The sequence below is a fragment of the Oncorhynchus kisutch genome, linkage group LG23, assembly GCF_002021735.2.
Source record: "Oncorhynchus kisutch isolate 150728-3 linkage group LG23, Okis_V2, whole genome shotgun sequence".
Classification (NCBI taxonomy): domain Eukaryota; kingdom Metazoa; phylum Chordata; class Actinopteri; order Salmoniformes; family Salmonidae; genus Oncorhynchus; species Oncorhynchus kisutch.
The window spans coordinates 19,872,731-19,894,730 of record NC_034196.2 but is presented as its reverse complement, the minus strand read 5'-3'; the positions used below and the strand labels follow the sequence as shown (position 1 = coordinate 19,894,730).

General features: G+C 44.7%; 1 protein-coding gene across 13 annotated transcripts in view; it reads left to right on the top strand.

The window, feature by feature from the left end:
- LOC109879868 (regulator of G protein signaling 3) overlaps positions 1–22,000 on the top strand; it is a 187,426-nt gene that overhangs the window by 141,993 nt on the left and 23,433 nt on the right. The window contains exons 1-2 of one of the 13 annotated variants that reach the window (XM_031803167.1): positions 7,351–7,403; positions 20,348–20,548. The exons of 9 other annotated variants lie outside the window; for them this stretch is intronic. Coding sequence is in view for 2 of the 4 variants with exons in the window: in XM_020472056.2 (XP_020327645.1) it covers positions 7,392–7,403 (12 nt within the window). In the remaining 2 variants the exon portion in view is untranslated. Of the gene's footprint in view, positions 1–7,262; positions 7,404–19,437; positions 20,549–22,000 lie in introns of those variants that run through there. 3 more of the 13 variants (XM_020472056.2, XM_031803164.1, XM_020472059.2) reach the window with 3 other exon arrangements.

The window sequence follows — 22,000 nt, the reverse complement described above, 5'->3', positions numbered from 1 at the left end:
GACCCATTTAGAGCAGGGAGAATGCTAGCTAAGTATGTGCATTCCTCCAAGGGGATGCTGCTAGACAGGCAGGAAAAGGGGAAGACATTGTGGCTCTGGAGATAGACAGTCACACTGACATGAGGGGGAAAGAGCATGCTATCTGGGTGACTGCGATAGAGGGTCTTCTGAGAAGAGCCATCAGAATGAGGTTTTCATGGGCTTATGAAGGAGTGTCAGAATGTTCTGACATGGACGCCTTTCTTTGTGACTGACTGTCTGTCAAAACAAATAGAATGGTCATGTAACTTAAAGGGATGTGCCTGCCTGCTTTATAGATGTCCTGCCATTCCTAGAGATAATACAGGCCATAGTTCAACTGGAGGACTCTGTGTGCTTCTGTTTGTGTAACTATGTTTTTACGTGTCATTTCATTTAAAAATGGTAGACATTGTCCCTGCACCCTGACAATGAGTCTTCATTGTTTTCTATTCTTCACAACTATGAAGGTACCAAATATTATTGTTTTGCGTGTGTGCGTGCCTGTGTGTGTGTGTGTGTGTGTGTGTGTGTGTGTGTGTGTGTGTGTGTGTGTGTGTGTGTGTGTGTGTGTGTGTGTGTGTGTGTGTGCGTGTGTGAGCACAAGTGCGCATAGTCGTGTGTGTGTGTGTGTGTGTGTGTGTGTGTGTGTGTGTGTGTGTGTGTGTGTGTGTGTGTGTGTGTGTGTGTGTGTGTGTGTGTGTGTGTGTGTGTGTGTGTGCGAGAGAGAGATGAGGAATGACAGCTCCAGCCAGTACAGTGTTGGCCTCCACCCAGCCAGTTCTCTAATCTAATTGGAGGCTCCCTTTGTTGAACAGCTCAATGTCAAACAAACTATTCAACCTCTTAAGGAAACATTTATTCACAGTCATAATTATTAGTATTAACATTTACATTGACAAGTTCTGTAGTCACTACAAATTTGGAAATGTGATCCGAGATCTGCCATTGCCAAGTACACTACGTTACCAAAGGTATGTGGACACCTGCTCGTCGAACATCTCATTCCAAAATCTTGGGCATTAACATGGAGTTGGTCCCCCTTTGCTGCTATAACAGCCTCCACTCTTCTGGAAAGGTTTTCCACTAGATGTTGGAACATTGCTGCAGGGACTTGCTTCCATTCAGCCATAAGAGCATTAGTGAGGTCGAACACTGATTTTGGGCGATTATGCCTGGCTCACAGTCGGCGTTCCAATTCATCCCAAAGGTGTTCGATGGTGTTGAGGTCAGGGCTTTGTGCAGGTCAGTCAAGTTCTTCCACACCGATCTTGACAAAACATTTCTGTATGGACCTCGCTTAGTGCAAGGGGAATTATCATGCTGAAACAGCAAAGGGCATTCCCCAAACTGTTGCCACAAAGTTGGAAGCACATAATCATTTAGAATGTCATTGTATGCTGTAGTGTTAAGATTTCCCTTCACTGGAACTAAGAGGGCTGGCAGTGGAAATACAGTTCCAGACCATTATTCCTCCTCCACCAAACATTACAGTTGGCACTATGCATTGGGGCGAGTAGCGTTCTCCTGGCATCCTCCAAACACAGATTAGTCCATCGGACTGCCAGATGGTGAAGCGTGATTCATCACTACAGAAAATGCATTTCCACTGCTCCAGAGTCCAATGGTGGCGAGCTTTACATCACTCCGGCTGATGCTTGGCATTGCGCATGGTGATCTTATGCTTGTTAGTGGCTGCTCGTCTATGGAAACCCATTTCATGACGCTCCCGACAAACAGTTGTTGTGCTGACTTTGCTTCCAGAGGCAGTTCTGAAGTGTTGCAACAAAGGACAGACAAATGAGGTATTTCAGCACTATTTCAGGACCCGTTCTGTGAGCTTGTGTGGCCTATCACTGCTGAGCCGTTGTTGCTCCTAGATGTTTCCACTTCACAATAACAGCGCTTAAAGTTGAACGGGGCAGCTCTAGCAGAGCAGACATTTGACCAACTGACTTGTTGGGAAGGTAACATCCTATGACGGTGCCATGTTGAAAGTCATTGACCTCTTCAGTAAGCCCATTATACTGCCAATGTTTCCCTATGGAGATTGCATGGCTGTGTGCTCTACTTTATACACCAGTCAGCAAAGGGTGTGGCTGAAATAGCCGAATCAACTCATTTGAAGGGGTGCCCACATACTTTGTGTATATATAGTGTATTAATGAAAGATCGGTGCTTATGCACAAAATACCTTCAGTATGTTGATTACCCTCCCTAAACCCACAAAGAGCATGTAGTAGCACAGTGGCAAGAGAAAACTCTAGCTGGAAGCAAGAAACATTTAGAGGAATCCTTCTCTGGCTGACCAAGTTCAGAGTATAGGACATGCACTAACTATACAAAACATTTCTTATTCCATGAGACTGACCAGGTGAATCCAGGTGAAAGCTATGATTCCTAGACTGACCAGGTGAATCCAGGTGAAAGCTATGATTCCTAGACTGACCAGGTGAATCCAGGTGAAAGCTATGATTCCTAGACTGACCAGGTGAATCCAGGTGAAAGCTATGATTCCTAGACTGACCAGGTGAATCCAGGTGAAAGCTATGATTCCTAGACTGACCAGGTGAATCCAGGTGAAAGCTATGATTCCTAGACTGACCAGGTGAATCCAGGTGAAAGCTATGATTCCTAGACTGACCAGGTGAATCCAGGTGAAAGCTACAATCCCTTTTTGATGTAACTTGTTAAATCCACTTCAACCAGTGTAGATGATTGGGAGGAGACAGTTTAAAGAAGGATTTTTAAGCCTTGAGACAATTGTAGACATGGATCGTGTATGTGTGCCGTTCAGAGGCTGAATGTAAAGTGCCTTTGAATGGAATATGGTAGTATCTGCCAGGCGCACTGGTTTGAGTGTGTCAAGAATGGTCCACCACCCAAAGGACATCCAGCCAACCTGGCACAAGTGTGGGAAGCATTGGAGTCAACATGGGCCAGCATCCCTGTGGAAGGCATTCGACACCTTCTAGAGTCCATGCCCTGACGAATTGAGGCTGTTCTGAGGGCAAAGGGGGGGTGTTTGACTCAATGTTAGGAGGGTGTTCCTAATGTGTTGTAGCTGTCCTTAAATATAATAATTTCAGATCTGCACAAGTACCTAGGAGCTGAAGGTCAACTTGGGATTCAGTATCAGGCTACCAAGTTATGGGCGTCATGAATGGTACCCTTTTTCCATGGGACGTAGCCATGATAAGTTGCCATTCAGAATGCCCACGCCTAGTAGTCTGCAGAATGCAGCCAGGCGGTCTGTCCAAAGTTCCCAGCTCCAATCCCCATCAGGTGGTGTTGCAACCAAGTGGGCCAGCCATTTAACATGTTGACCTTTTAGTCATACAGCAGATGCTCTTATCCAGAGCGACTTACAGTAGTGAGTGCATATATTTTCATAACTTATCGTACCAACCCACACCCCACTAACCAAACCTCTAGACTTGACCCTGCCATAAGGTCAGCCTTGCATTAGCTCCCTCTCTCTCTACAGGGTTCTACAGGAGCTCAGTCCCTCAGCCTAAAATGAAATGTTTTCTTAAATCCCTGCCACAATGGCTTGGTAATCCCCAGCTAATGAAGAGAAGCTCTTTTGTTTGTTTGTGTGGCGGTGATTGTGTGGCTGCTTCCTCTGAGGCTTTAGCGTGCTGGGGTCTTAGAAGCAGCATTGTGAGACACAGTGGGAATGGGCTATGGGAACAGCCTGCCTTCATCCATTTAGAACGAAATGTTGCTTGGCACTGATTCAGGAACAGTGTGGAAGAACATTGGTGAGTGGGGATTTGCTTCTAAGGCCTTATAAAGTGCAGGAGAGCTGAGAGACTGAGGGAGAGGTGGACAGTGCACTCAGATCAATCATGTTCTATTTGCATACAGCTTTTTTTTTGTCCTTAAGTGCTCAACTTAACAGTCACCCAGGCCCAAAGTTCAGAAGAGACTTGAAAAGGTTGACAGGACTGCCATTGCCAAGTGAGCGAGGGATGTAGCTTCTATGTCCAGCTCCTCTCTTCCCGACAAACCTCTTGTTACTACCTACCTAATTTCCCTCTGAGTGTGTAGTGTACAGGCGTGGGTTGGCATAGGAGGTTGTGTGGTGTCCACAACAAGACATCCACAACAAACTAGCCTTTGACGTCTGGCTGTGGGGAGAAGATCCAGCAGGCCCCTCTCTTCACCCTCCATGCAGTGTGTTTGCGTGTGGATGTGTATGTGTGAGCGTGTGCATGTGTGTTTGTGTAGGTAGTGACTGCCTGTTGGGTGTGTTAATGGCACCGGTTGCCATAGCAGTGCTTTGGCAAGTATTGTGTAGAGAGGGATGAGACACACTCACTATGTCCGTGAACAAGCCGTTCACCAGTCGATAAACACACACTTCCACGCAGGGGGTTTTAAGACAGATCTTTCTCTCCATACTCCGTTGCCAGGTTCCACAAGCTCATAGTTACGTTGTGAGGTTAGTTGGGGCTGGAGATGGAAGTTGATAATGGTTTATTGCTAAAATGTTCATCACTCGCTCTCCCTTCCTCTTTTACTCTCTCTCATCATCATCATCTCTCTCTCTCTCTCTCTCTCTCTCTCTCTCTCTCTCTCTCTCTCTCATCCCTCAGTCCCACCCTCCACTGCCCAGAGGTCCATCTCCTTCTTTCTCACTCCCTGTTCTGTATCTCACTCCATCATCTTCTTCAGTACAGCCTGTTCTGTAACCCTGTTCCCTGCCTGGGGAGATGTCAGGTAATTCCATCCCTATGTCACCCTGACTCCTAACAACTGTGTTAGAGAGTGTGTGTGGTGGTGTTGTGTTTAGGAGGTGTTATACAGCCAGTTGGGGAGTCTTCATCGCTGACATTAGCTGAGAGAACACCCTGCTCTCTCTATCTCTGTGTGTAGCACATTGATCCCACAGAGAGAACACGGCTTCTTCCCAAATAGAACCCAATTCCTTATTTAGTGCACTACTTTTGACCAGGACCCATAAGGCTCTATATGACTACATAGAGGGTAGGGTTTAATTTAGGATGCACTCCAAAGCACCTTGAACAACAACAGATAGCCCAGTCCTTTTCCCACAGGCACGATACAGCCAATAGATCATGTTGATCGTCAAACAGTACAACGTCTATGTCATATTCATCTCCTTGTTTACTCACTATCTATTTGACCCTTTATCTGACCTGTTCATGCTCATAACTACCTCATGGAGTACATGACGTTAATTAACCAAGTTTCATAACTCATCTGAACTTTATGTGACCATAATGTACCCGTGGTCATATCTCCATATCCAATGGTAACACAACACGGTCTGTGCTACAGAGAAAAGGATATTGTTCTTTAGCCATGTGCTACTGACCCAACAAGAACCACATTATCCAGCACTTACTTCATCTTCCAAATCTCATTTCAGGAATGCCAATGTTTATAGACCCAGTGCAGTCAAAATAATGTTTTTTCCCAGTGTTCTGTATCATATTGTACAACAGCTGATAAAACTAACACTGTAAAAGTGTGATTTCTTTACCAGTGTTCATTCCTGATAGTTGCTGGTTGAAAATACAATCTACACAAGACCTAATCAGCATGTATGCATGGGCGGGAGGTTTGGCTTTCCGTGGTGGCATCGCCATGCGGTAAATTGGTTAATAGACCAATAACAAAGAGAGTTCCAGACCTCTGCCAATAACAGCTAGTTGTTCCAGACCTCTGCCAATAACAGCTAGTTTTCAATTTTCCCCTCCCCAGTCAGACCACTCCCAGACAGTCCTACAAAATTCTTGCCTGAGAAATAGTTTTTTTGCTAAAAAGCTATTTTTGCCCATTTTCATGGAACTCTATTACAGTAAGGAACTTGATTATTATGGTCTGTGTCAGTAAATGTACAATTATTTGATATTGATATAAAATCGTCTATTAAATAAGCTTCTGATGAGGTATTTTAATATAATTTTAGAATTTCTAGCCATAAATCATTTTTCCACAGTAGTCGATTGTCACGTGTGCTCCCTCTCCAGCCTCTAGGTCTCCAGGCTGCTCATTAGGGCGCACACCTGTCACCAGCGTTAGACTCATAATGACACTCACCTGGACTCCATCACCTCCTTGATTACCTGCCCTATACATGTCACTCCCTTTGGTTCCTTCCCCGAGGGGTCATTGTTCCTGTTCTATGTCTGTGTACTGTTTGTGGTTCTTGATTTTTTATTTAATAAATGTTTTCACTCCCTGACCTTGCTTGCCGACTTTCAACGTCCATCGTTACAGAATGACGACTCATCAAAGGGAAGCATAATGGAGTGGGTTTTTTCTTGTTGTTGTTTTTGTGTTTGGGGTGATGTCGGGTCCGGGTGTTGGAGCCGGAGCTGTCTGGGTGGCCTCAGCCGGTTTGTAGGCTCCCATGCCTCAGCGGGTTCGATAGGCTCCCATGCTGAAATTGGGTGAACAGGTTCCCATGCCTCAGCCGGGGTAACCGGGGAGGTCTCAGCCGGCTCATCATGTTCACTCCACAGCCGGTTCGTCAGGTTTCTGCACCTCAGTGGAGGTGACCGGTCCGCTCCGGAACCCCGGGATCGTCCCTGTGGTTGGCTTCCTGCGGCTGGAGCCGAAAACGCTAGGGGGGTACTGTCACGTATAATCTCTCTCCGGCGCTCTAGGTCGTCATGCTCCCAAGCCTCAGCCAGAAGGACAGGTTCCCGTGCGTTAGCAGAGTTGACCGGTCCGCTCATGATCCCCGGGATTGTCATCTTGGTCGGCGTCCTGCGGCTGGAGCTGTGCATTGGGGAGGGAGTACTCTCACGTGTGCTCCCTCTCCGGCCTCTAGGTCAGCAGGCAGTCTGCTCGTTAGGGCGCACACCTGTCACCAGCGTTAGGCGCATAATGACACTTCTCGATTACCTGCCCTATATATGTCACTCCCTTTGGTTTCATCCCCAGTTGTCATTTTCCTGTTCTAAGTCAGTGCGCTGTTTGTGTTTCTTGTTTTGTTCTTTAATTTATTAAATGTATTCACTCTCTGACCTTGCTTCCAGACTTTCAGCGTACATCGTTACATTGATGTCCAGGAGCTTGAGCTTTCCACTTTGGTATATGTGGTTTTTCACTAATGAATACAGTAACAAACTAACTTTTGATTGGCATTGAGTTGAGGGCATGCATTAGCCTGTGAATTGGGACTGTTCTGCCAATCATGTACCACTCTTTTCTCATGTCCTGACGTTGTACTGATATATCTCTGGCTTAGACAGCAAAGTAGACACAGGAACTTCTGTGTGGAGATGATAAAGAAAGAGCAATTTACTGCTCTTGAAACTCCGAGCCTGGAAACCAGTCTACCGATACTGCTTTGGAATTGGGCTCCATGCTATTCTGTTCAATAGGTTTCTTCTATGGAGAGCAAGGTAATAGTATATTCTAATCCACATTTTAAACATTTCTACGCTTTGAAATTATGTACATGGGAAAAAACTAGGATTAAATTGTATTACTTATTATAATATGTAGCCTATAAGCCTGCTACAAAGTTACACTGTTCTTCCATGACGTGCTAGCTGGTGTGTAGCTCTGTTGTAATGTATATACGGTAACTAATGCAGTGTTAATGGAGAAACCAACTGCAAAATATCCTTGTGTTATCTTATGATGAGCTTGGTGTTGTTTTCCCCTGTTGTGATACATGGTGTAGGGATGTATCTCGCACACAGTCTCCTGAGAAGATCATGTGAGGATCTAGGTGTTGTTTACCTCAGTTGAGAGGTGGAGTGTGACCCGCAGTGACCATGTCTGACCCGCATCATTCCCCAGCTACTCTCTCTGTCTCTCCCTCCATCCTCAAGCGGAATGACGTTTACACCATTCCTCCCAGGTCCCTCTCTGCTACAGCTTTCCACAAACTGCCCTTTTGTCTTGCTGATGGCTGAACTCCACCTCTGAGATTCTCTTCAGGGTAAATACCCTAGGTTAGATTTAGGGTCAGGTCTTCGGGTCTCCCCCTCCCTCTCCCCTTCTCCTCTTTTCCTTCTCCTGTCGCTGTCAGATGAGGGGTCAGGTCTCCCCTGTCTCCCCCTTTACTTTTTTCTTCACTGTCAAAGGAATTTCTCATCAGAGCTGCACTGGCTGTGATGAATGTCTCACTGCTACCGTTGACAGGCAGGCCGGGAATGAAGAGTAATTCCTACAGCTAATAATAGTCAGATGGAAGCACCCACCTCAAAAATACCTTGTGTTGTTTCTTTTACTACAATGCTTCAGGAATGTTGTCCCGTCCAAGGACCTACGGAAAAGGGAATAGGCCGCTAAGAATTGGGGATTGGAAGGCATGCCAAGGTTGTAGATGAAATTGCTTAACAAGGCTAATCTGTGGCCTTTTGGGAATGTCGCTAATGTTGGGTCTTTTTGAAGTCTAAGGAAGCCTGGTTGGTCTATGTGAAGAGATCCACATTGTTCCACAACATCCTGTACACCACAGGAAGTTCTTATTCAGACAGGAAGCAGCCATGTCCTGCAAGTGCTGAATAACAGCAGGAAGAGACTGGTGGGGGGGGGGGGGGGGGGGGGGGGGGGGGGGGCAGATTAAAAAGAATCCACACTCACACACACAAACATTTTCTTTACAGAGTGAGGAGTGACTTATGGTTCTGTTTCCTGGCTGTGGTGTATTGAGTTTCTCATTAGACACACTACACACTGGTTGATTGTGTGAGACTGTATTGGACTTTTCTGAATGTGTGTGTACGTGTCTTTTTCAATGTGTGCGTGCTTGTTTGTGTGGGTGTGTGTATCAATGTATGTGCTCACCAAACACTGCACAGAGGACCCATGGCTCCAGCTTTCTTGCCTTGTCCTCTTCTCCTCCAGTGAGTGTTGAGTGACATCTGAAGGTGCTTTCTGACTGACAATGGAGGGTCCTACGAGGAGGATTCTACAGTTACAGACAGAATACAATTAAGTGATAATGCCTGAGAAGCCAGTGTTTGGAGGATATATAGGCACGGGTGTTGATTCATCTCGGGCCAGCAAACCGTGCTAATATATACTCCAAACACCGGCTTCGAGGGTATTATCACTATTATAACGGGTTACCAAAATATTCAAATAATGATTGACATATTTTCCTATTTTTTTTTATTTTGATGAATTTATTCATACTATTTCACCCTTCCACAAGATATAGTCCCGACATAAAGCTAGGGTTGCTACCCAAGCCGGGTAGTCATTCGTTCTATCGGTTCGGTTGCCAGAGACGCAACCCAGTCATTCAGTTCTTCTGTTCTTTATTGATGGATGCAACCCAGTCGTTCGTTCTAAATGTTCCATTGCCATACTGGCTGGCAGCGTTCTTATCCCTTACTTGCTAGCTAGCCAACTATGGCTTACTTACAGTAATGTCAAACAGTGCAGCCAGAATAACAACAGTAGCTGCATTTGCATTTGTTTGAACTTTTCTCTAGTGGCATTTATTTGGACACAACCATAACAATTAGTTAATGAGGCATGATTTTGCCTGGCATGGAAAATGTGCTCTCTTGTCAGCACGCTGTTGTTCAGAGGAGCTAGTCAACAACACAGCTAACACAGTCACTTCAAACTGAAGCTGGAAAGACTGCAAACTAGCTGCACTTCGTTTCGTTTTACATTTTTCATTCGTGACCGACCGGCATTTGTGAAATGGTGTTTTTTATATTGGACAAAAGTAGAGACTCAGAACTAGAAAATGGTATATCATACGCTACAGTTGAAGAACAATGGGACAGTAATTCTGCTTTGAAAGTTGATAAACTTGTAACCTCCACTTTTGAGAAAATTACCCTTTGAATGTTTTTGTAAACCTACTGGAGAGCTTTTCTTTGTCTACACCCACTCAGCATCGTTCACACCCTCTTAATCCTTAGCCCCCCCATCTCTTTAAGTATTCACATGTGAGGCCATGTACTTAACAACCAAAGACTTCAAGACTAAAGGCTGGTTTTTACTGCGGGTGTGTTCATAAATTCTATCTGGAATGCCAGAGTGCGCCCAGAGTGCGCTCAGAGTGCGCTCTGGGCTTTCATAAACTCAGAGCATTGTCAGATTGTCTGTTCGTAAATTCAGAGCGTTTCGCTCTCAGAGCATTCAGAGCACACACTGGATGCTCTGACTGAGGAGTAGAGTTGATCCGAAGGTTCTGACCTAATAACAGCTGGCAAGCACTAAAGCTAACTGGCTAAAGTTGGATAGTTGCTAGCTACTTCCAGATGCAAATGAGAGAACAACTCACTCTGACCATTTTACTCGCCCTATCAGAGCTAGTTAGGCTATTTTTACGTTATCAAAAGCGTCGGTGACTGTAATTGTGTGGCTGGCAACAATTGAATTATGCTTTTTTGTCAACGTTTACTGACACTGGCCATATTCAACTGGTGTTGAGCGTTCATAAATTTGTCAGTTGTTCTGCATTCTGGCACACTCAGATGAGAGTGCTCTGAAATCGGAGTAGATAGCCAGAGCGAATTTACCAACTACATCTATCGACAGTTGTCTCAGTGAAATCATGAACATTCTATTGAAATGGTTACTTGCATAATACTTGATAGTGGAATCTTTTGTTTAGACATGTAGCTACAGTAGCTAGCTTAACAATGAACCAACTAATAACATTACTACCCTGCATGAATCTGCATGTAGCTAACCAACCGGGTTCAATGTTAGCTAGTTGCTAACATTAGGGTATAACTAGTAATGCAAATGTCTCTGAGATACGAATAATATTACTACATAGATCCTATATGTAACGTTAGTTAGCGAGCCAGCCAGCTAATATTAGCTAGATAGCTAACAGTACTCTTTAACTTGAAATGAAAGTGACTAACTGACAAAATTAGAAATGTGTAATATCTGAAAATGTCACTAGCTAGACTATCTTACCAATATACTGTACATGGATGGACGCTTCTCCCTCTCTGTGACGGATGCCATGTTTGCCCTTAGTTTGAAGATGTAATCCGGAGACAGGTGTTTTATACAATAGACCTCGACTCAGTCTGCACATGTGCAATCAAACGGCAGAATTTCTCCTTAGTTATCATACTCTAATTCCACTGATTTCAAAACTCGGTCCTACTACGTGATATCTTTAAAAAAAAGCCACATTAGAAAGGATAACCTACACATACTGACCAGGTCATGTTATAGACAGAACCGTGCTACATGGAAGACCAATCTGAGCTCATCTCTCGGCATGTCCAGCCGTCAGCAAATCTAGGCTATCGGGAAGGTTCCTACATTTTCCATGGCTAAACCAACTAGGCTCCAAATGTAACAATTTTCTTCACTTTTACAGATGGCATACAAGTTTGCTATTAAAGCACAGAAGCATTTATGCCCAATTCTTTTTTTTAAATCAAATGCATTTTAAGTTAAAATGTCTCTACTGTGAAGTAGTGACGCTAGACTGACTGAGAAACGCTGCCTGCCTGTCTGCTTCGTCACGTTCATTACTATGGGACACCTGGAGATCGAATTTCAATATTGAAACAATGTTGCAAATGTCAGAGAGACAGATAGCAAGGTTTACACAAATCTCCGCTGTTGAAAACTAAATGTTAGTCTAAAAGAAATGTGTGATAATGTCTAGATGCTTTTTATAGTGGAGATCAAGTTTATAAATTGTCTGGCTGTGCTGATGAGACAGTGGATTGCACAGTCAGATGGAACAGGATGAATAGGCATTGTAATGTCATAGATTTAGCTGGTGGTAACTTGTGGAATAGACACCGCCTGGAATGCGGGTTTAAACAATCAGCATTCAGGGTTAGACCCAACCGTTGTAGAAAGGGAAACAATCACCCTGGGCCTGTAACAGTTACGAACACAGCTCTGTCTGAAACAACTCGGTTTCATAATGTCTAGGATGTTGTACCAGGCAAAAGCACAGAGCACATACCCTGGACACTTAAACAATGATGTCATGAAGGATAGGATATGTGCATTAGGAATGTGCTAACAAGCCAGTGATGTCAAAGTGCTCGCATTAACCCATAAAAGTCTATTTGATAAATTTTTTTATTTGGCCTTAATGTTATTAGCCCATACAAGTGCATTGAATAAAAGTTTTTGGGACATTTTTGCTAATTTATTAAAAACAAAAAACAGAAATACCTTATTTACATAAGTATTCAGATCCTTTGCTATGAGACTCGAAATTGAGCTCCGCTGCATCCTGTTTCCATTGACTTCTCCGACAGAGATGGCCGCCTCGCTTCGCGTTCCTAGGAAACTATGCAGTTTTTTGTTTTTTTACATGTTATTTCTTACATTGGTACCCCAGGTCATCTTAGGTTTCATTACATACAGTCGAGAAGAACTACTGAACATAAGAGCAGCGTCAACTCACCATCAGTACGACTAAGAATATGACTTTCGCGAAGCGGACCCTGTGTTCTGCCTTTCACCCAGGACAACGGAATGGATCCCAGCCGGCGACCCTAAAAAACGACTTCGAAAAAGGGGAAAATGAAGCGGTCTTCTGGTCAGACTCCGGAGACGGGCACATCGTGCACCACTCCCTAGCATTCTCCTCGCCAATGTCCAGTCTCTTGACAACAAGGTTGATGAAATCCGACCAAGGGTAGCATTCCAGAGGGACATCAGAGACTGTAACGTTCTTTGCTTCACGGAAACATGGCTCACTGGAGAGACGCTGTCGGAGACGGTGCAGCCAGCTGGTTTCTCCACGCATCGCGCCGACAGAAACAAACATCTTTCTGGTAAGAAGAGGGGCGGGGGCGTATGCTTTATGGTTAACGTGACGTGGTGTGGCCAAAACAACATACAGGAACTCAAGTCCTTCTGTTCACCTGATTTAGAATTCCTCACAATCAAATGTAGACCGCATTATCTACCAAGGGAATTCTCTTCGATTATAATCACAGCCATATATATTCCCCCCCAAGCAGACACATCGATGGCTCTGAACGAACTTTATTTGACTCTTTGCAAACTGGAATCCATATATCCGGAAGCTGCATTCATTGTAGCTGGGGATTTAATCTGGGGATCTAATCTGAAAACAAGACTCCCTAAATTTTATCAGCATATCGATTGCACAACCAGGGCGGGAAAAACCTTGGATCATTGCTATTCCAACTTCCGCGACGCATATAAGGCCCTGCCCCACCCTCCTTTCCAAAAGCTGATCACGACTCCATTTTGTTGATCCCTGCCTACAGACAGAAACTAAAACAAGAAGTTCCCGCGCTGAGGTCTGTTCAACGCTGGTCCGACCAATCTGATTCCACACTCCAAGACTGCTTCTATCACGTGGACTGGGATATGTTCCATATTGTGTCAGACGACAACATTGACGAATACGCTGATTCGGTGTGCGAGTTCATTAGAACATGCGTTGAAGATGTCGTTCCCATAGCAACGATTAAAACATTCCCAAATCAGAAACCGTGGATTGATGGCAGCATTCGCGTGAAACTGAAAGCGCGAACCACTGCTTTTAATCAGGGCAAGGTGACTGGAAACATGACCGAATACAAACAGTGTAACTATTCCCTCCGCAAGGCAATCAAACAAGCTAAGCGTCAGTATAGAGACAAAGTAGAATCTCAATTCAACGGCTCAGACACAAGAGGTATGTGGCAGGGTCCACAGTCAATCACGGATTACAAAAAGAGAACCAGCACCGTCACGGACCAGGATGTCTTGCTCCCAGGCAGACTAAATAACTTTTTTGCCCGCTTTGAGGACAATACAGTGCCACTGACACTGCCCGCAACTAAAACATGCGGACTCTTCTTCACTGCAGCCGACGTGAGGAAAAGGTTTACACAAATCTCCGCTGTTGAACCCTCGCAAGACTGCAGGCCCAGACGGCATCCCCAGCCGCGCCCTCAGAGCATTCGCAGACCAGCTGGCTGGTGTGTTTACGGACATATTCAATCAATCCCTATCCCAGTCTGTTGTTCCCACATGCTTCAAGAGGGCCACCATTGTTCCTGTTCCCAAGAAAGCTAAGGTAACTGAGCTAAACGACTACCGCCCCGTAGCACTCACTTCCGTCATCATGAAGTGCTTTGAGAGACTAGTCAAGGACCATATCACCTCCACCCTACCTGACACCCTAGACCCACTCCAATTTGCTTACCGCCCCAATAGGTCCACAGACGATGCAATCTCAACCACACTGCACACTGCCCTAACCCATCTGGACAAGAGGAATACCTATGTGAGAATGCTGTTCATCGACTACAGCTCGGCATTTAACACCATAGTGCCCTCCAAGATCGTCATCAAGCTCGAGACCCTGGGTCTCGACCCCGCCCTGTGCAACTGGGTACTGGACTTCTTGACGGGCCGCCCCCAGGTGGTGAGGGTAGGCAACAACATCTCCACCCCGCTGATCCTCAACACTGGGGCCCCACAAGGGTGCGTTCTGAGCCCTCTCCTGTACTCCCTGTTCACCCACGACTGCGTGGCCACGCACGCCTCCAACTCAATCATCAAGTTTGCGGACGACACAACAGTGGTAGGCTTGATTACCAACAACGCCGAGACGGCCTACAGGGAGGAGGTGAGGGCCCTCGGAGTGTGGTGTCAGGAAAATAACCTCACACTCAACGTCAACAAAACTAAGGAGATGATTGTGGACTTCAGGAAACAGCAGAGGGAACACCCCCCTATCCACATCGATGGAACAGTAGTGGAGAGGGTAGTAAGTTTTAAGTTCCTCGGCGTACACATTACAGACAAACTGAATTGGTCCACCCACACAGACAGCATCGTGAAGAAGGCGCAGCAGCGCCTCTTCAACCTCAGGAGGCTGAAGAAATATCACCAAAAGCTTATCGGCTTATCACCAAAAGCACTCACAAACTTCTACAGATGCACAATCGAGAGCATCCTATCAGGCTGTATCACCGCCTGGTACGGCAACTGCTCCGCCCACAACCGTAAGGCTCTCCAGAGGGTAGTGAGGTCTGCACAACGCATCACCGGGGGCAAACTACCTGCCCTCCAGGACACCTACACCACCCGATGTCACAGGAAGGCCATAAAGATCATCAAGGACAGCAACCACCCGAGCCACTGCCTGTTCACCCCGCTATCATCCAGAAGGCGAGGTCATTACAGGTGCATCAAAGCTGGGACCGAGAGACTGAAAAACAGCTTCTATCTCAAGGCCATCAGACTGTTAAACAGCCACCACTAACATTGAGTGGCTGCTGTCAACACACTGACTCAACTCCAGCCACTTTAATAATGGGAATTGATGGGAAATTATGTAAAATATATCACTAGCCACTTTAAACAATGCTACCTAATATAATGTTCCCTACATTATTCATCTCATATGTATATGTATATACTGTACTCTATATCATCTACTGCATCCTTATGTAATACATAAGTATGTAATACATCACTAGCCACTTTAACTAACTATACTTTAACTATGCCACTTTGTTTACATACTCATCTCATATGTATATACTGCACTCAATACCATCTACTGCATCTTGCCTATGCCGCTCTGTACCATCACTCATTCATATATCTTTATGTACATATTCTTTATCCCCTTACACTTGTGTCTATAAGGTAGTAGTTTTGGAATTGTTAGCTAGATTACTTGTTGGTTATTACTGCATTGTCGGAACTAGAAGCACAAGCATTTCGCTACACTCGCACTAACATCTGCTAACCATGTGTATGTGACAAATAAAATTGGATTTGATTTGATCCTTGAGATTTTTCTACAATTTGATTGGAGTCCACCTGTGGTAAATTAAATTCATTGGACATGGTTTGGAAAGGCACACACCTGTCTACATGAGGTCCCACAGTTGACAGTGCATGTTAGATCTAAAAAAGCCATGAGGTTGAAGGAATTGTCCACAAACAGGATTGTGTCCAGGCACAGATCTGGGAAAGGGTACCAAAACATGTCTGCAACATTGAAGGTCCCCAAGAACACGGTGGCCACCATCATTTGTAAATGTGATTTTCTGGATTTTTTTTCTCATTTTGTCTGTCATAGTTGAAGTGTACCTATGATGAAAATTACAGCCCTCTCTCATCTTTTTAAGTTGGAGAACTTGCACAATTGGTGGCTAACTAAATACTTTTTTGCCCCACTGTATCTGAGAGTGATAAGGAACCATTCTTATTATTTTACATCTATTTACCCCTTTTTTTTGGCACTAAAAAGTCTCCATATCTACTTCTGTAAAAAAAAATCAACTGGTACCGCGGGACTTTCAGACAAGTCTTGTGAGGCTTGTGGGCGTCGTAGAGCAAAACAACCGACATATACGTGTCCGTGAGAGTCTCTTCATTCCTGGGGGTCATATTAGTGTGTAGCCCAGACACATCCAATGCAGGACAACAGATATCTCTACCTTAAACAGACAGAATGTTATGGGGATTTTTGTATTATGTGAATTAGAATTCCACGGGGGTGCGTACATCAACCTTAGGGGGTTAAAGAAAAGAACAAGTCGGCCAGTCGAAACTCGTCTTTATGTTGTAGTGAACGTGCACTTCAACTTCCTCCTGTCCTTCCCTTACACAACAACGGACTCAAACTGTGTCATTGGGTTCAAATTTTAGAACATTGCGGTTTAAGTTCACTCATTGAGGTTAGCGTTTGCATTTGACCGTGTCTCTCCCTTCTCGTCTAACCTCCGCCCAAGAAAACGTCCCGTGGCCTCCATTCGACCCATTTTCTTCTATTCCCATCTTTTCTTCCATTCTTCACCAAGACCCATTGTTGCTCCCATACCCCCAGGAGAGAACTCAGAGAAGCCTTATCCTCTGCTTTTTGTCCTCCTCCCATTCCACCCTTCTCCTCTCAATGTCAGGAAACCGGGTATAAACGGTTCACACAAACCCAAACCTGCTCAGATGGAGGAAGGGAAAGAAAGCAGGGCTGAAGGAAAGAAGGAAAAGGCCAGCCCTACATTGTCCCATGGTGAATAGTCAAGTTGTTTTTTGAAGGAGGAGAGAGGGAAGACCAATGAAAAGGAAGGACGTGTCCTTGGGGAGGCATGAATAAGGTCAGGCTAGGGCAGCAGGCTGTAGTAGCCGGGCAGCAGCAGGAGTGAACTGCTGAATGGAGGTTAGCTATACAAAGACTAACATGATGGAGGCCAACCCTTCACCTTGGGGGATTTACTGTGGGCTGTGCTGCAGTGTGAATTGATTGGGGTGTTTTTAGCAGCAGTGGTTTGTTTAGGTGTACTGGATGTGTGAATAAAATGGTATTTTGGGGGTGTTTTACTGGATGTGTGAGTACAATTTTTATTTGTGTGCACTGTATGTATGGGTTAGTGTTTGTACGTGCTGTGTGTGTGTGTGAATATGTACTGTATTTATCTGTCTGAGCGTGTAGTGTTTATTTGCGTTCACTGTTTGCTAGAAACGTGAGCACTTGTGAATGTATGTATATATGTTCCCCTTCTCTGTTTCCACTCATGCCATATCCCAGCTCTCTGTTATCAGGGAACAACAAGCCAGTGGTGTGACTGCCAGCTGATGTTCTGAACTACGTGTGTGTCAATCAATCAAATGTTATTTATCACATGCGCCGAATACAGCAGGTGTAGGTAGACTTGACTGTGATATGCTTGCTTACAAGCCGTTCCCAATGATGCAGAGTTAAACAAAAGAAGGATATGGTAACACAATAATGAAGCTGTATACAGGGAGTACCAGTACCATATCACTGTGCAGGAGTACAAGGTATTTGAGGTAGATCTGTATATAAAGGCAGGGTAAAGTGAATAGGCATCAGAATAGATAATAAGAGTTCAATAAAAAACAGAGTAGCATCAGCATAAGATGAGTGTGAAAGTATATGTGTGTGGGGGGGGGGGGGGGGGGGGGTTGTGTGTTATGTCTGTGTGTGGGTTTGTGTGAGTGTCAGCGTAGTGTGAGTGTTTTTATAGTCTTGTAAGTGTGCATGGATAGGGTCAATGCAGATAGTCTGGGTAACCATTTAATTAACTATTTAGCAATCTTATGGATATTTAAAAGTTGTTTGGCTTGGGGGGAGAAGCTGTCTCTGAGCCTGTTAGTCAGTTTGCGAGATGGTAGCACAGTGAACAGTCTATGGTTTGGGTGGCTGAAGTCTTTGCCAATTTTTTGTGCCTTCCTCTGACACCACCTGATATAGATGTCTTGGATGGCTGCAGTCGACGTCCGGTGCATTTGCCACGCCAAGCGGAGATGCAGCCAGTCAAGATGCTCTCGATGGTGCAGCTGTTGAACTTTTTGAGAATCTGTGGGTCAATGCCAAATATTTTTAGTCGCCTGGGGGGGGAGAGATGCTATCTTGCCCTCTTCACAACTGTGCAGGTGTGTATGGACCCTGCTAAGTCCTTAGTGATGTCGACACCAAGGACACTTGATGCTCTCGACCCGCTCCACTACAGCCTCGCTGTTGTGGATGGGGGTGTGCTCTCCCCTCTTTTTCCTGTAGTCCACGATCAACTCCTTGGTCTTACTGACATTGAGGGAGAGGATGTTGACATTGGCACCACACTACCATGTCTCTGAGCTCCTCCTTGTAGGAGGACATCTTTGATCAGGCCTACCACCGGCGTGTCATCAGCAAACTTGATGATGCTGTTGGAGTCGTGCATGGCAACACAGTCGTGGGTGAACAGGGAGTACAGGAGGGGACTAAGCACACCACTGAGGGGCCCCTGTGTTGAGGGTCTTAAACTCTCCTGTAATCCCTGTACTCCCGGATCCAGTTTCAGAGGGAGGTGTTCAGTCCCAGGGCCCCGAGCTTGGTGATGAGCTTGGAGGAGACTATGGTGTTGAACGCTGAGCTGTGGTCTATGAACAGCATTCTCACATAGTTATTTCCGCTCTTGTCCAGGTGGGAGAGAGCAGTGTGAAATGAAATTGATATGTTGGGGCGGAATGCAAATTGGAGTTGGTCTAGGGTGTCTAGGATGATGGTGTTGATGTGTGTCCTGACCAGCCTTTCAAAGCACTTCATACAGATGTGAGTGCTACGAGACAATAGTCATTTAGGCAGGTTACCTTGGAGTTCTTGGGAACAGGGACAATGGTGGTCATCTTGAAGTATGTTGGGATTACAGACTGGGACAAGGAGAGATTCTAAATGTCCTTCAAGACACTTGACAGCTGGTCTGCACATGCTCTGAGAACGCTATTCTGTCTGGCCCGGCAGCCTTGCAAGTGTTTACCTGTTTAAAAGTTGTATTCACATCGGCCACAGAGAGTGAGATCACACAGTCATCTGGACAACAGGGGCTTTCATGTAAGACTCTGTGTTGTTTTCTTCAAAGTGAGCATAAAAGGCATTTAGCTCGTTTGGGAGTTCTGCGTCACTGGGCATCTCATAGCTGGGTTTCCCTTTGTAGTCCGTTATTGACTGCAAGCCCTCCCATATCTGACGAGTATCAGAGCCGGTGTAATAGGTTTCCACCTTCCTCCTATATCGTCCCTTTTCATGTTTTTTGTCTCATCGGTGGTCGTAGCGGGCTTTCTTGTATGTGTCTATGTCTGTGTCCTGTTCCATGTAAGCGGTAGCTCTAGCCTTTATCCCAGTGTGGTTACTGCCTATAATACATGGTTTTTGGTTTGGATATGTTCATATGGTCACATTTATTGATGAAGCCCGTGACTGTGGTAAACTCTTCAATTCCAATGGATGAATCCCGGAACATGTCCCAGTCGGTACCTGCAAAACGGTCTTGTAGCCTTGTATCAGCTTCATCAGACCACTTCCTTATTGAGCGCATCACTGGCACAGGAGGATAGAGTTGTGGAAGCAGGAGGATAGAGTTGTGGTCTGATTTGCCGAAGCGAGAGAGTGACTTATATGCATTTCTGTGGGAAGAATAAAAGTGGTCTAGAATTTTAGCACCCCTTGTGGTGCAGGAGACATGTTGGTAGAATTGATTTAGCATGGTTTTAAGTCTCCTGGTGTTAAAATCTCCGTCCACAAATAAAAGCTGCTTCTGGATGTGCAGTTTCTTGTTTGTTTATGCCCCATATAGTTTGTAAGTGCCAAAGTGGTGTTTGCTTGTGGTGGGATGTAGAAAGTAGTGATAATTATGGATGAGAGCTCTCTTGGTAGATAAAAAGCTGTGTAGCTTACCATGAGAAATTCTATATCAGGTGAGAAAAAGCTTGAGATTTCTTTCACACTGAAATCAGAGCACCAGTTGTTGTTTATGAAGAGGCACAACCCTCCCCCTTTGGACTTGGCCGAGAAAGCTGTCGTTCGATCGTGTCGCTACATGGAGAAACTACTTAGTTCTATGTTCATAGATTCAGCCAGCCAAGTATCTTCAAAGAATATAATAATGTTGTTTTCTAGTCTCTCTGACAGGAGACTCTCGAACGAAGCTCATCCATCTTATTCTCAAGTGGACATTTGCCAATAAAACGGAGGGGCGTGTTGGTTGATTTACTCTTCGTCTCAGTCTCACCAGGACGCCAGCCCATGAAACAAAGGAATAGGGTCTGGTGTGAACAAGGGAACAGCTGAGTCAGAGTCGGATTTGCTGTTGAAATCGAGGTTAGTAACTGTCTATCTGATGTCCAAAGTGCTAGGCGGTAAAATGTGATAATAGCATTACCGATGTATTTTTCTTCTCAATAAACACAAAAAAGTCACTAAATAGCAAAGTCAGTTTGGAACTCGTGAGATGTCGACCTTCCCTGTCAGTGCCATCTTGTTCTAATTTTTAAAAAAATATTTCACCTTTATTTAATCAGGTAGGCTAGTTGAGAACAAGTTCTCATTTGCAACTGCGACCTGGCCAAGATAAAGCATAGCAGTGTGAACAGTGTATGGGATATTTTCATAAATGAGTGTGAGTATGTACAGTTGAAGATGGAAGTTTACATACACTTAGGTTGGAGTCATTAAGACTTGTTTTTCAACCACTCCACAAATTTCTTGTTAACAAACTATAGTTTTGGCAAGTCGGTTAGGACATCTACTTTGTGCATGGCACAAGTAATTTTTCCAACAATTGTTTACAGACAGATTGTTTCACTTATAATTCACTGTATCACAATTCCAGTGGGTCAGAAGTTTACATACACTAAGTTGACTGTGGCTTTAAACCGCTTGGAACATTCCAGAAAATTATGTCATGACTTTAGAAGCTTCTGATAGGCTAATTGACATCCTTTGAGTAAATTGGAGTTGTACTTCTGGATGTATTTCAAGGCCTACCTTCAAACTCAGTGCCTCTTTGCTTGACATCATGGGAAAATCAAAAGAAATCAGCCAAGATCTCAGAAAAAAAAATTGTGTTTTAATTTGTCTGGTTCATCCTTGGGAGCAATTTCAAAACACCTGACATCAGTCAAGAAGTTAAAGCTTGGTCGCAAATGGGTCTTCCAAATGGACAATGACCCCAAGCATACTTCCAAAGTTGTGGCAAAATGGCTTAAGGACAACAAAGTTAAGGTATTGGAGTGGCCATCACAAAGCTCTGACCCCCATCCTATAGAACATTTGTGGGTAGAACTTAAAAAGCGTGTGCGAGCAAGGAGGCCTACAAACCTGTCTCAGTTACAACAGCTCTGTCAGGAGGAATGGGGCAAAATTCACTCAACTTATTGTGGGAAGCTTGTGGAACTATACCCGAAACGTTTGACCCAAATTTAACAATTTAGGTAGGCAATGCTACCAAATACTAATTGAGTTTATGTAAACTTCTGACCCACTGGGAATGTGATGAAAGAAATAAAAGCTGAAAGAAATCATTCTCTCTACTATTATTCTGACATTTCACATTCTTAAATAAAGTGGTAATCCTATCTGACCTAAGACAGGGTATTTTTTACTAGAATTAAATGTCAGGAATTGTGAAAAACTGAGTATAAATGTATTGGCCATGGTGTATGTAAACTTCCGACTTCAACTGTATATGCATTGTTTGCGACCGATCAGCCCCCCATCGACCCAACCCATCAGACCTCTTGCCCACAGCCCTTCAGTGTGTTTCTGGCTTTG